A 14,662-nucleotide genomic window follows, 5' to 3' on the forward strand; every position below is an offset into this window, starting at 1 on the left:
TATTGCCTGCAGTTCTCTGTGCCTGCCTTCTCCATCTGACCCCGAGAAACTGGGGCTTTTCTGAGTGTCCTAGCCCCACGGAAACCTACTGAGTCATTGCTAAGGCCCTCGCGGCTTTCCTTAGAACTTACTTACTTAACAACTAAGTGGCAAAAAGGAAGAGAGAACTTAACCTAACGTGGGGATGTGAAATATCCCCAGTTGTGCTACTGTCACAAAATCCCCAAGTCAGACACACCCACATACACAAGCCCACGTCCTTGAACACGTGCATGTGCACACACGCATGCATGAATGTGCACATGGACGCACGCATGCACACCCCCCTGAATGGCTGATTCACTCTGTGCTCCCACTGTTGGTTTGACCATTCCAGTGAGCTGGCCAGGGCTGCGCATGTCTGCTGACAACAGCACTCTGGAGGCAGAGGAGGCTTTTGCTGGTAAATGAGGCTCTTTCCAAGGGAGACAATACCTAGCTCTTTCACGAGTCCTTAGAACAGCATAGAGGTAAAGCCAAACAACCAGAGGGAAGTACACTCTTTTAAAACACTGTGGTGTCACCTGCCAGGTGAGTCCTAGGGGTGCAGGCACCTCAAAGCAGGTGGGGTCGTCCTGCTGCCCCCACCATGCGCTCAGAATCACACAATCTGCCTCCCATGCAAGGTTCAGCACCCAAGTAGAGGAAAGGAGGGGAAGGGCATCATGTGTCAGTCTCCATGGTAGTTGGGAGAGGTGGGCCCCACTTTGGGGGTACTCCGTCTACCCTCTGGACCCTCATCACACGAGAAGACAGCTCAGCAGATGTCCCTGCAGATGCTCTGCAGAAATGAATGGAAATCTGAGTCAAGCTTATGCTTCTCAGGATATAGGTACCAATCCAGGGACCCTGCTACCAATGCTCTTTGTACACCTTGTGGCCACTGGCCAGGGCCAGCTCTCCCCCTGATGATCCCAACTCCAGCATCTGGCATGCAGTCCTCCCCTGAGTGATATCCCACCTGAGTTTGGGTTCATCATGAAACTCATGGAGTTTCCTCCCAGCACCCTACTCTAAAGCACCTCTTGTTCTTCCTCAAAGGGCTTGCCATAGCTCTGATCCTTCATTCCGATCTGGAAAAACCTATCATGACCCAATGTATTCCCGAGAACTGCTTTGTGAAGTAGGTGCGGATGCCACTTCGCTGTATGGATGAGGACATTGTGGCACAGAGAAGTGGCATAACTTGTCCAAGACCACATAGCTTGTTGGTGGCAGAATGGTGACATTTGCCAGGGCTGTGTGTCTCCAAGAGCTGGGTCCTTTGCCCCTTCATCATTCACTGACTCTCATTAAATGTACCTATGACATGCCCAAGGTGTGCCAGTCTGGCCAGCCAGCAGCCAGACGGAGGGGGTCCTTGAAAGGAACCATCCGACTCCCAGAGACCGCCTGCTCCAGCATGCCCCACGGTCAACTTGCCCTGCCCGGCATCCCTAGCTCATGCCCAGGTCCCTGGCTATGCTTTTCTGCTCTCTCTTGTAGGTATCTGCCTCCCAGGGTTCCTCACCTCGCCCCTGACAGCCACCTTTGCCCAGACTTCAACAAGGCCGGCCTCTCCGAACCTGCTTCCGCAATGGGTGGGTTGTGAGCGCGGGTAAGATCTGCTAGCCAACGTTGCGGCTTCTCTGCCCTCTCTTTGTCTGGGCGGCCTGGCCCATTCCTTCTCTTTTCTCCCTTGTGCTGCCGCCACCCCGCTGCCACCCCTCTCCTGACCTTGCTGCCACTCAGGTAATGAGGAGCTGTGGGCCCAGCCAGCCTTGGAGATGCCGAAGAGACGGGACATCCTGGCGATCATCCTCATCGTGCTGCCCTGGACGCTGCTCATCACCGTGTGGCACCAGAGCACCATTGCACCCCTCCTCACTGTGCACAAGGGTGAGCCCTGCCCCGGCCTCGGTGCTTCTGTGCTGCAGGCCGTGGCAGCCAGCATCACAGCAAGGGGTTGGGAAGAAGTGCAAGACTCGTCCTACCAATGCTCTTGAGCTCTTTGAGATTCTGCGGAAAGGTTGCACACATAGACCTAGAGACGAGCATATGAACTAAGGCAGACACACCGACACAGCGTGGCTTCACAGACAGAGACACACCCATACAGAGATGCATGATACATACAGAGACACGTGCTCACGCGACACTGACACACAGAGACACCACACCCAAAGGCATGCATGCTCAACGCAGACATGCACAGAGAAATGCACACTCCCACGCACATAGACACACACCCTCCTCCAGGCTCTTCGTTCCCCTTTGCGTCTGATTTTCAGTCAGTATGCATTGGGGCTTTCCGCAGTTGGTATGTGGGAGAGAGTTTTGGTCTGTGCTGTGTCTTTACAACTTTCAAGGACGGTCTATTGTTTTCTCCTCTTTCCGTGTGTGGAACACCTGGTTCAGTGCTAGCTGGGGGACACAAGTCTGAAGAAGGGAAAGCTCCACGGAGTCTACAAGCACCAAGTAGAGAAGCGGAGCCTCTTCCCGGCCCTGAGCGCACCAGGTTGCCTCCCCCTCTGCACACTCCGGCTCCTGGAGCCCACCCTCGACCCTCAGTCCCTCACCAACCTGCTTCCTGCTTCCTCGGTCTAGAGACCACCCCCTCCTCTGCTCGCTCCACATCCCGAGGAAAGCCAGAAGGCTTTGCCCTAGGGCTCCAATTGAGACGTGCGCGGGTGTGTTCCCAACAAAATGTGTTTCAATATGTGTCTGTGATCGGGGGAGGGTTGCAGACAGGTTCTCTCCAGGATACACTTGTCTTAGTCTGGTGAAGGTGTCTTTAAACGACTCTCCAATCCAAACAGACACTTGCCAAAGATCTGCTGAACCAGTGAAGTTCACGGCCGAGCGGTTGTAGTTACTGTGTGGAGGGAATCTGCTAGGTGTACCATCAATAGATCTTCTTGAAGGACCCAAGATGATCATCAAGAATGATTTGAAGAACTTCTTACTATAAACTAAGCTTTAAGAGAATTGAAAACAGCACTGGTGACAAAAAGCCAGGAAAGTTGCACCGAGAAATGTCTTTTTCCATCACAAGAATGTGCCTGCTCGTTCTTTGCGATAACGGGCGGAGGCTGTGTTCTGTGAATTTGGTTGGAGGACCTGGCCCTTAGCTTGCTCCTTCAGGTTTTTTGCTTCCCAAACTCAAAGAACATTTCAAAGGAACGTTGTTTGAGTCCCTCAAAGAAACCACAACGGATATTTTGGCTTCGTCTAAATGGACGAGTACAGACTTCTTCAAGGAAGGGCTACATAAAAGCACGCACGTCCTTCAGAAGAGCGTGGGCCTGTGGTAAGCCTCGCGCAGTCTACAAGGAGAGGGTCCACGTCTTCCGTTGATGAGTAGCAACTGGAGACTCAATCGCTTTTGAGCGGCCATTTAAAGTGCAGCGTATTGGTCTATCCCCGTCGGGAGCAAAGAAGAGTGAAGACAATCCAAGAGGCATAGAAACAATTAGTCAAGAAAAAAAACAAATGGACATGTAAATGCCAGTGTCTATGCCCTTGAGACTAGAAGAACTAGCTGGTTTCTGGTGACTATTCCTGGTATCTCCTAAAGGACCCCAAGAGGAGGTACTGGATAGAGTGGGAGAGAAATGTGGAGCAACGCTCACAACCATCAAGAAGCCCGGATTGCCAGGTGGACAGAGACTGGGGGCACCCTTGATGGCTCTTAGACTGTTCTCTGATTCAGGCCTGGAACTGAATTGACCCCCATGTCTTAACCTACAGCCAAATGATTTACCTGCCTGTAGGATGAACAACATTCCGTATGCAGAGAAATGCACGCTTCCCAGAAGAACCAATGATGTAACATTAAAAGGGCAGTATTTGCCCAGGGATAAAGCTCCATTGGCTGGAAGGGATAGGGAAAAAGAGAAAGGGAAATGGGGAGCATAAGGAGGAAGTGGGAAGAGTGCAATCACGTTGCGGGGACACCGATTCGTGTCGCAAAGCAAAATGGGTGCAGAACTGTGTAATGAAAAACCAATTTGCAAATAATAATAATAATAGGATTAATAATAAGATGTCAAAAGAAAAACCAATTGGCTCTGCAAACTTTCACACAAATTACACTTTTATTTGAAGAATTGTTAGAGCTGGATGGGGGGATATGTCACATCTTGATATTCCTTGGTTTGTTTAATATATGTTACTATGATTTTGTAGCAGCCTCTTACTTTCTGCTTTATCCTGTGAATCCCATGCTCAGTTCTTAGCATAACCCTTCTTGCATAGACATGTCCATCCTTTTACCGGGATACTGGATTGAATACAGAAATGGGAGCCTCTCCCAGAATGAGACACCTAGGCCTGGGGAAGGGCCTAGGTGTCTGCAGTTCACCTGCCATCCCATCTGATGCCGATGTCACCGGGTGTCCAAGAGGCACCACGTTTACTATGCTCGTACCATAGGCAAGTGTCACAGTGTGCTCACCCCCAGGGTGGCTCAAGTCACAGCAAGGCAAGGTCCAGCTAAGCAACTAAGACCCTACCCCACTTCCGGGCTGCTAGATCCTCTGACTGGCAGCACCTCCCCAGCCTCATCCAGCCCCAGCTGGGCTCTTCTCATCACCACGTAAATACATTATTCCATAGAAGGTAGAACTGCCCACTTCCACACCGGTGTACCATCCCATTGCTTACTCTGACAGCACCCTGCAGTCGGGCTGCACTGCTAGGCCCTGGTGGCACTGCCCAGGGCCGGGGCCTTGGCTTTCTTGGTGTCCCTGCAGGTAGACCAATGGAAGTGAATGGAAGGTGAAGCTTTGTGAATTAGGAAAACTCTACTGACTTCATGACTCCTCGCTTGCAGTGCCCCGAGGAACAGATCCTAGAGCAGTGAGCTGTGGGAGAGTCCTGATCCACAGGCACTTCCATAAGGAGCAACAGGGCCACCTGCCGGGATGATTCTTCGGAAGGAAGCAGAAGGCTAGATGTTGTTGTTGTTGGGTGCCACCTCATGGTGACCCTATGTACACAGAGTGAAACACCGCCACGTCCTGCGGCAGCTACAATTGTTTTAAATATGAATCCATGGCTGTGGTCTTCTTGTACTTTAACAAATGTGATGTCCTCTTCCAGGAACTTGTCTCTCCTGCTGTCCTGTCCAAAGTCCTTGAGACATAGTCTCACCATCACTGCTTCTAAGGAGCACTCTGACTGCACTTCTTCCAAAACAGATTTGTTTGTGCTTCAGCGGTGCCTGATTCTTTCCATATCCTTCACCAGCGCCAACATTCAAATGCCTTGATTGTTCCTTGACCCCCTTCTTCAGTGTCCAACGATCACATGCATAGGAGGCAATTGAAAATACCATGGCTTGGGGCAGGGTAACCCTAGTCCTCAAAGTCAAATCCCAGCTTTTCTTCCCTTCAAAGAAGGCATCTGTAGCAGATTTACCCAATGCAATGCATTTTTTGGTCTCTTGACTACTGCTTCCTTGACATTGATTGTGAAGCCAAGCAAGATGAAAGCCTTGACAACTCCAACTTTTCCCCTACTTATCACGATGTTACTTACTGATCCAGTTGTGAGGCTTTGGGTCTTCTTTCCATGGAGTGGTAATCCATACAGAGACTGCCATCCTTGATTCTCATCAGCAAGTGCTTGAAGTCCTTTTCCTTCAATAGTGTCACCTGCACGTACCAGGTTATTAAGCAAGCCTCTGTCCAATCCTGATGCCCCATTCTTCTTCACATAATCCAGCTTCTTTGATTATACTCAGCACACAGTTTGAATAAGTATAATTGGAAGACACCACCCTGATGCATACTTTTATTAACTTTAACCCATGTAGGATTGCCTTGTTCTGTTTGCATAACTGCCTCCTGATCCAGATGCAGGTTCTCCATTAGCACCATTAAGTGATCTGGAATTCCTGTTGTTCTCAAGGCCATCCATACTTAGTTATGGTCCACACCGTCTCACACCTTTGAAGAGTCAGTAAGTAGTAAGTAACCATCTTTCTGGAATTCTCTGCTTTCAGCCAAGAGCCATCTGACATCAGCAATGATGTCCCTCGTTCAACGTCCTCTTCTGAATCTCACAGATCCCTGTCAATATACACTACAATCGCTGTTGGATGATCTTCACCAAAATTTAACTTGCATATGATATGAGTGATATTGGAATTCCCATTCTGCTTATGGCTACCCATAGTTTGTTATGGCCCACATAGTGGACAGCTAGGTAGAATGGCTCTCAGTCTTATTCTCAAGCCTCGGTTTCCCAAACGTTCCTGACTGCAAGGTAAATGTTACCTTACAGCCTTATCAGCCCTCCTGCAGTGTTTTTCCTCCACCCTCAACTTTGATCTTTCACAGTTCGATCCAAAAAGTCTCCAAGAATGACCTTTGAGAAACGATATCTATGCGACTCTGTCTCCCTCCCCTAGACCTTCAGCTGTACATCAGCCAGCGCAGATCTGTGGCCTGGTAATGAGCTCTCAGTGAGGGCACGTGCATCTGCATCCTGAGAGCAGAGGCAGTGCCTCTTCTCCGTCACCCACATCTCCTCCAAGAGTCCAGCCCCTGGTTTCACAAGGCACCCAGCACACCCACACACGACCGAGGAGAGCGATGGCCTGCAGAGAAGGTGATCGACTGGTTGCTTCAGAGTCCTGCCAGTTGTGAACTGTCTACAATGTGTTGTGAGCACACAGCTCACGGGATCCTCCCCAGAGTCTCCTGAAGTCACTAGGAAGTAGGATTGGCTCCTGTCCTCATTCTCTACATGTAGAAGTTATAGTTACTGGTCAGGCAGTATTTATTGTGAGTCCATTCCTTCACATAACTCTATAAATGAGATACTATTATTAGCTCCATTTTACAGCTGCCAAGATTGAGGTACCAGAAGTTAAGTGGGTCATAAAGTGAGTAGTAAATCCAGGGCCAGAGCCTGAATGTTTTGATTCTGGAGCCTGAGAAGCTCCAGCTGAGATAATGTGAGAATAGGACAGTCAAGTAGTAGGTTAGTGCCTGCCTCCTTCAAACAGAAGAAGGTCACTTGCATCCAGGGGTACATTAAAATCAAGAATACTGGTGGCATTGATTTCTCTTCCTGCCAGAATGGCTAGGTTGGCCAAAGAGGAAAATGTCAAGGATACAGAGATAAACATTGCAGCAGTTGGAGCTGCCCCGTGGGAGCAGGCTGCCTTCAGGAAGCGATGTGGCCCAAACCTCCTCTCCCCAGAGGCTGGGCATCTACAAGACAGGGTCGTCCATTCTATGGGGAGGAGGATGAAAATGAGCTGGATCCTGGGACACTCAGGTGCAGGTAGTGCACGTGGGCTCCCAGAGGGAGAACTGTAGGTGCAGATTCGGAGAGTGACGTGAAACCCCCAGAAGAGCTCACACATGTCCACCCTGTCCTTTTGTTTTTTACTAAAATGCAAGAATAATTAAAATCAGGAACTAAAGGTTCAAAATTCAATATTACCCTGAATACAATAGGGAAAATACACTTGGATAGATGCAGTCGTTTGGTAGGTGGTTTTTTTTTTTTAGTTTCATTGGAATGTAATCAACATATCATAAAATTCAGTAGTTCAATCTTATCAAGAAGAGTTGTACAATCATCACCACAATCAGTTTCAGAACATTTTCTTCATCCTTGTACACACCATAATCAGCTCCCATCTCCACCCCACCCCCAAACTTTCCTCCTCCCATACCCTCAAGGAACCATTAATCCAGTTACTTATCTCTATAGATCTACCTATCCTGGATTTCGTACACAGGAAAACATTTTTTAAAGACTAATAATAGTAACAGTAAAACAGATAAAACCTCACTTGAAAAGAAAGCAGAAAATATTTTAAAAACTAGAACAAATTTAAATGGCTCATAGAGGAGATCGGTGGATAGGGCGCTAAATTTTAACCTCACTTATGCAGTACTTATCAATATTAAAATCTGCACCAAGATTCAAAGTCTCAATAGCCTAAGGCCAGATGAGAATGCCCCGCTTAGCTAGAGGGCTCCTGAAGCAATATGGAATGCTGCCTGCAAGCCTCTTAGAAGTCAGCATTGGTCTGCAGCTACCTAAGCCCAGCCTCACACGATGGGCCTGACAGCTTCTCAGCCACCCAAGGGGGGTGATCCCATTGCTCTGTCCTGGAACCAATTGTACAGATAGGCACATGGGCTCGAGGCCATTACAGACGGTGGCCGGTCTGGACTATGACCGATGAGAGCCCCAGGCACATAAAAACCAGGGACGCAACCGTGGAGTCTGTACAGCTGCGTTCCAGGGCTACAGTGCTAACCACTCTGAGGAGCGGGGTTCCACAGCTACAGAGCTAACCACTCTGAGGAGCGGGAAGGGGCCGTTTCTGTGTCATGCTTTCCAGTGTCAGAACTTGGAAAATCCCAGACAGGCAGGGCCAAAGGCCTCGATCTGAACTGAAGCATCTCTAAACACTGACACTGGGAAACAGGGCCTGGTGGTGGGTGCGCAGGAATGGGGTGGTGTGGGGCGTGGCGAAGGTGGCGGAAAGCGGGCAGGGAAGGGATATCCCGGCAGAGTCTGAACCCAGGCCCAGCATTGCCTTCCTCACCCCATGCTGCACCTTGTTCCCACAGATGACGGCAGTGACCCCAAGCGCAACAGCCCGGGCACGGACCCCAGAGAGTACTGCATGTCCGACCGCGACATCGTGGAAGTGGTCCGAACTGAGTACGTGTACACACGGCCCCCGCCCTGGTCGGACACGCTGCCCACCATCCACGTGGTCACGCCCACCTACAGCCGCCCCGTGCAGAAGGCGGAGCTGACGCGCATGGCCAACACGCTGCTGCACGTGCCCAACCTGCACTGGCTGGTGGTGGAGGACGCGCCCCGGCGCACACCGCTGACGGCCCGCCTGCTGCGGGACACGGGCCTCAACTACACGCATCTGCACGTGGAGACCCCCCGCAACTACAAGCTGCGCGGCGACGCCCGCGACCCCCGCATCCCACGCGGCACCATGCAGCGCAACCTGGCCCTGCGCTGGTTACGCGAGACCTTCCCGCGCAACTGCAGCCAGCCGGGCGTCGTCTATTTTGCGGATGACGACAACACCTACAGCCTGGAGCTCTTCGAGGAGGTGGGGCAGGGGCTCAGGGCAGCACGGGGGGCTCGCAGGACCAGAGTGGGTAAGGAGGGCAAGCCATCAGATGTGAGGATGCGGCCCCAGCAGTAGGAAGGTGCCCTAGCCCAGGCGCGGGTGCTATGGTCTGAGTCCACAGGGAACCCAGGAAAAGGGGGGTCATGCTGGGGCTCGATGCTGATGGGAGAGAAGAAAATGAAGGGGAGATCTCACTGCAGTGTAAACAGCCCCCCGCCACCCTTAGAAGAGCGTTGGTCACTGAAGGTCCTCATCTTGGGATGCGAGAGGTCTTGGCTGCATGAGGGCTTTGGGCGGGGTCATTCTGTGTGCAGCCGTGGTTGGAACCCCAGCTTGGGCTTTCTAATGGTTTATGGGCTTGGTAGTCAGTGGCATGCAGGTGAAGCTCTGAATGGTAAAGTCAGAGGATTGGGCAGGAGAGCCACGTGGAGAAGGGGAGACTGGCTGGTCTGAGGGCAGGTCCTTTGCAGACGCCACCAAATGCAGAGGCAGGGCCAGGTGTCCCTCTGTATTGGAATGGACACATTTTACTACACATGGGGGAGGGGGAGGCTCACCCTGACCCACAGGCGCTTTGATTTGTAGATGCGAAGCACCCGGAGGGTGTCTGTGTGGCCAGTTGCCTTTGTGGGTGGCCTGCGGTATGAGGCCCCACGGGTGAACGCAGCCGGGAAGGTGGTTGGCTGGAAGACGGTGTTCGACCCTCACCGACCGTTTGCCATAGACATGGCTGGGTTTGCTGTCAACCTGCGGCTAATTCTGCAGCGAAGCCAGGCCTACTTCAAACTGCGTGGTGTCAAGGGAGGCTACCAGGAAAGCAGCCTCCTTCGAGAACTTGTCACCCTCAGTGACTTGGAGCCCAAGGCGGCCAACTGCACCAAGGTAGGTTCGCAGAGGTGGCCACCCTAAGACAATCATGTCCACACCCATCCTAACACTTCTGATGGATGGGAAGAACCAAGCCATGGCCATCGGGCCGATTCGGACACATAGCAAACCTGTACAGGCTTTCTAAGACTGCTGATCTTCACGGGGACAGACAGCCTCCTCTAGCCTGACAGATAAAGGAGAAAGAAACGAAGGTCTCAAAATGCCTTTGCAAATAAGAGCCAGCTGTCTGAGGTACCCAGTGCTACTAAAACAGAAATGCCACGAGTAGATGGTTGGGGAAAAAAAAACCCCAGAAAGTTATTCTCTTACAATTTAGGAGGCTAGATGTCCAATTCAGGATGCCAGGGCTATAGGAAGACTCTCTGTGTGTCAGCTCAGAGAGGGAAGGTCCTTGCATTCATTAAACATCTGTGGGCCGGGCAGTCCTAGGGCAGTTCCTTGAGTCTTGACACCAGTCTTACTCTGAGATATGAGGTTCTCAGCCAAGGGCCCCAGCCAGGTCCAAAGGACGTGTTCTTCCTGGAGCTCGTCTCTTGGTAGTCCTGAGCCCCCTCTTCCTTTGCTCCCTCCTCTCTCTTATTATCCTTTGTAAGATAAAAAGTGATGCAGTCTGCGCCCCAAGGAAACTTCCCATGCCCAGATCTGAGTAAGAGTGCTGTACTCCACCCTGCCCCGCTTCCATTCCTTGGCTGAGCAAATCAGATTACACCACATTTCATAGGGCATGATCGCATCGTACCATAATGGCCACATTCTGGCATTACAGAATTGCCACACCCCTAGGAATCCTGGCCCAGTCAAGTTGACATGAATTTTTATGGATACAGTTTGATCCATATCAACCCCCCCCTCCCCTTGCCGTTGCTGCTGTTCATTGCCATCAAGTCAGTTTCAACTCACGGCAACCTGTGTACAGCAGAATGAACCATGGGTCAGTCCAGGGCCATTCTCACAGGTGCTAAATTTGAGCCACTTGATCAATCCATCAGGAAAGCTTTTGCTTTCCTGGTGACCCTTTACTTCATCAAGGATGATGTCCTTTTTCCAGGTGCCCCTGATAACATGTCAAAGTATATGGAATGAAGCTTCACCATTTTTTATTCTAAGGAGCATTCTGGCTGCACTTTCTCCAAGACAGATTTATTTGTTCTCCTGCCAGTCCATGGTACTTTCAATATTCCTCGCCAACACCATGATTCAAATGCATCAAGGTTTCTCCATTCTTCTGTGTGTATTGTCCAGCTTTCTTGCAGACCCAAGATGATTGAAAATACCAGGGGTTGGATCAGGTGCACCTTGTTCCCAAGTCTCGGAGATATCCTTAGCTTTAGTACTTTAAAGTGGTCTTGGACAGCAGCTGTACCCAGTGCAAGACGTCATTTGATTTCTTTACACTACTTCCATGAGCATTGATGGGAACTAACTCAGACACCCCAAAAGTCATGTCCTCGCCACATACAAAACACCTTTTCGCATCATATCATCCAAAAGGCTTAAATGAACTCCAAGTTCAAATTCTATCCTAGGACAAGATTTCTTTTCATCTGTAAACTTGTGAAAGCTATACTACAAGTGAGCTGCTTCTGATGTACAATAGTCGAACAGGTTATATATATATATATATATATATCCATTATGAAAAAAGGAGAAGTTGGGGAGAAAGAAGGGCACTAAGCAAGTTTTTTTTTTTTTAAAGACCCATTGACATTATTAGCTTTTAAGGCTTGCAAAGAGCCCTCTGTTGTCTGAGGCCATCTAGTCGAAGGCTGTGGCTGCCATGCTCTGGGCATCAGCCAGGCTCTCTGCATTTGGGATGAAGCTCCTTAGACCTGGACTCAAGCTCAACCTTCCAGACCCACTGGGATAGTAACTCTGCCTTCTTGGTTCGGGGAAGCCCCATTTTCCTCCACCAACAGGGTGCTAGACCCTGCCCCCTGAACACCACCAGGCCCTATTCCTCTGCCCGTTGGGCATGGCAGCCCCACCCATTCTGCTTTCGATCTGGCCCCATTCCCCTGGTGTTTGTGAAAGGGCAAAGAATCCAACCTCTTCTCCTAGATGCTGTGTCCAGGACCCCCACAATCTGGAATCTCGTTGGTAAAGTTATCTCTTTGAAAGCTAGGCGTTCAAGGTCTTATCTTTTGAGATCAAGGCAGCTTCTTGTATCTTCACATTCTGCTTTCTGGTCCTTGGGCCTCTCAGTCCCTGGCCCCTGGGGCTTCTTGAGCCAGCCCAGACTTCCTCACGTTGGCAAATGTTACAGAACTCCGTGGCTGTATTGACAAGTGCCCAGAGGCACCGCACTCCGCCGCCGGTAAGCCCTGACCCAAAGTGCTCAGCTCTCTCACTCCAAGGACTCACCTTAGCCTCCTGGTTCTGCTGCCACAATTTCTCCATTGCGGCTGCTGCTTCCTGCTGTGTCTGCCATCTTCAGTGTGACAGATCTCCTCACTTCCTCCTGAGCCCTCACGAGAATTGATATCCAAAATTCTACCCACAGTCTGTTCAAGCAAATATGGGGTTTTACTATTAGGCACTTTAAAATGCTTCCAGCCTCTGCTGAAATCCCAGTTCTTAAGCCAGTTACACATTTTGGGTAATTGTTAAAGTAGCACCCCAATCTGAGACCAGGTTTTGCCGTAATTATCTAGGGTCACTAGAACAGAAATGCCACACACACGGCTTCAATAACAGGAGTATATTCTCTCACAGTTCAAGAAGGTAGGAGTTTAATTCAAAGTGCTAGCTCAAAGGGAAAGCTTTCTCTCTGGGTCAGCTCTAGGGGAAAGGTCCTTACCTCCTCTTAAGATCTTTGGGCCCAGTGTCCCTTTGAAATCTTCACTTGTCTTCATATCAGTCTCTCCCCGAGATAGGAGATTCTCATCACAAGAACCCTAGATCCAAAAGAAGTGCTCTGCTTCCAGTTCTTCCTTGGTGGTACCGAGGCCCTTCCTTCTCTGCTTCCTTCTCTCTCCTTTTATTGCTTATAAAATAAAAATCAATGCAGGCCACATCCCAGGAAAAAGCCCCTTCTATGAGTCCAGGGCTTGTCCAGGTGTTGGATCCCACCCTACTCCTATTACAACTGACTGGCTGACAATATCAGATCACTTCATGGAGGATGATTACATCAGTACATAACTGTCAATCACTGAGCATGCCGGCCAAGCCAAGTAGGCACATATCTTTGGAGGAACACATTTTAACCCATGACATCAGCCTAGATATTCCATCACGATAGTGACAGCGTGGAACCACATCTAATCTTTTCTGGCTTCACTAGAGAAAAGACGAATCCAAGTGGACAGCTGCCCATGGAGGATTCCTATGAAGCCGAGATCAGACATGCCTCTCACCGACAACCTTTGCTATTCTAATCTGACACCAGCAGTCCCCTACTTCTCTTCTAGAATCAAAAATCTGTTGAAATGGCCACATAGAACTCACAGACCGTACTCCTGATTATAGTGTGTATTAGGGAAGCTAACCGGTTGAACATCAGGACCAGAAATCTGAAGGATACAGTTATTGTTATTTTGCCTGTGGCACCTCTTCTCAGCCATGCACGCAGGCATGTCTCTCTCCGGCCCGCAGCCCCTCAGTCACGCAGCCCCTAGGCCTCTGCCTTGCTTCGGCAATGTTACAAAATTCCTTTAGCACTGATAATGGCCAAAGGGCACCCCACTCCGCAAACTGGTCTCCTGACCAGAGGCACTCAGCTTTCCTCATCCCGTGGGCCAGGATGGGGCTGTGCTGCCGCCGCCACTCCTTCACACAGGGATCTTGGATGTGCCCTCCTCGTCCCTCCTTTTTCTTGACGGTGATGGGATTCCCTCTGCTCCTGCTTCCGAGGTGGCTCGTTTTCTATTTAACAGAATGACAAACTAACCATCCCCTCACGGTAGTCCCCTAGACTTTACTTGCTTACTTCCACATAGTCATTTGGTGGGAGTTACAGAGACTATGGATAGAAGAGCCAAACCCAGCAAGTTCACATCACTGCTCCTCCCAAAAACGTCCTCTCCGAGAACACTCACACCTGTAAGGCAGCCGAACTAAAGGCAGGCAAGGAACCAGGAGGGGGCAGTCACCAGGGAGTCATAAACAAGGACCTTGTCCCCTCCCTTAAAAGAGTTGTGCGCCACAACCTCTCTGCCAAGACACACACACACACACACACACACACGCGCACAACTATAAACTTCTCAGGCTCTTACGTGGCTGAATTGAAGGGTCCTGCAGACTCTCTCTCTCTGTAGAGATACCCATCAAGAAGCAGAGGGGAGGACACCTTAGGACCTGTGTTCTGCTTGCCTTACCTGTAGCCCTCATGTTTTCAGCATAGATCGTGAATGCATCCTGTGTCCAGAGTGAAGGGGTGGGCAAAACTAAGAAACAGTCAAGAAAGCTTGACAGGACAAGGGCCAGGTGGGAATGGGGGTGTGGGTGGGGGGTTAGAATTGCTGTGGGGTGTGGGAGGAGTGAAGGGCAGGTCACGGCCAGGGACCACCCACTCTGCTATGTCTCTGGACACAGATCCTGGTGTGGCACACACGAACAGAGAAGCCAGTGCTGGTGAACGAGGGGAAGAAAGGCTTCACGGACCCCAGCATGGAGATCTGA

The 14,662-nt window shown here is 50.4% G+C and overlaps 1 protein-coding gene across 1 annotated transcript; it reads left to right on the top strand.

Annotated features, from left to right (window-relative positions):
• Positions 1 to 1,805: 1,805 nt before the first annotated feature.
• On the top strand, positions 1,806 to 14,662 carry B3GAT1 (beta-1,3-glucuronyltransferase 1). The gene is made up of 4 exons (XM_075527873.1): positions 1,806 to 1,917; positions 8,622 to 9,127; positions 9,734 to 10,030; positions 14,576 to 14,662. Exons 1-4 carry the CDS (start codon positions 1,806 to 1,808, stop codon positions 14,660 to 14,662), a joined length of 1,002 nt encoding a protein of 333 aa, XP_075383988.1.

The sequence above is a fragment of the Tenrec ecaudatus genome, chromosome 12 (genome assembly GCF_050624435.1).
Source record: "Tenrec ecaudatus isolate mTenEca1 chromosome 12, mTenEca1.hap1, whole genome shotgun sequence".
Taxonomy (NCBI): domain Eukaryota; kingdom Metazoa; phylum Chordata; class Mammalia; order Afrosoricida; family Tenrecidae; genus Tenrec; species Tenrec ecaudatus.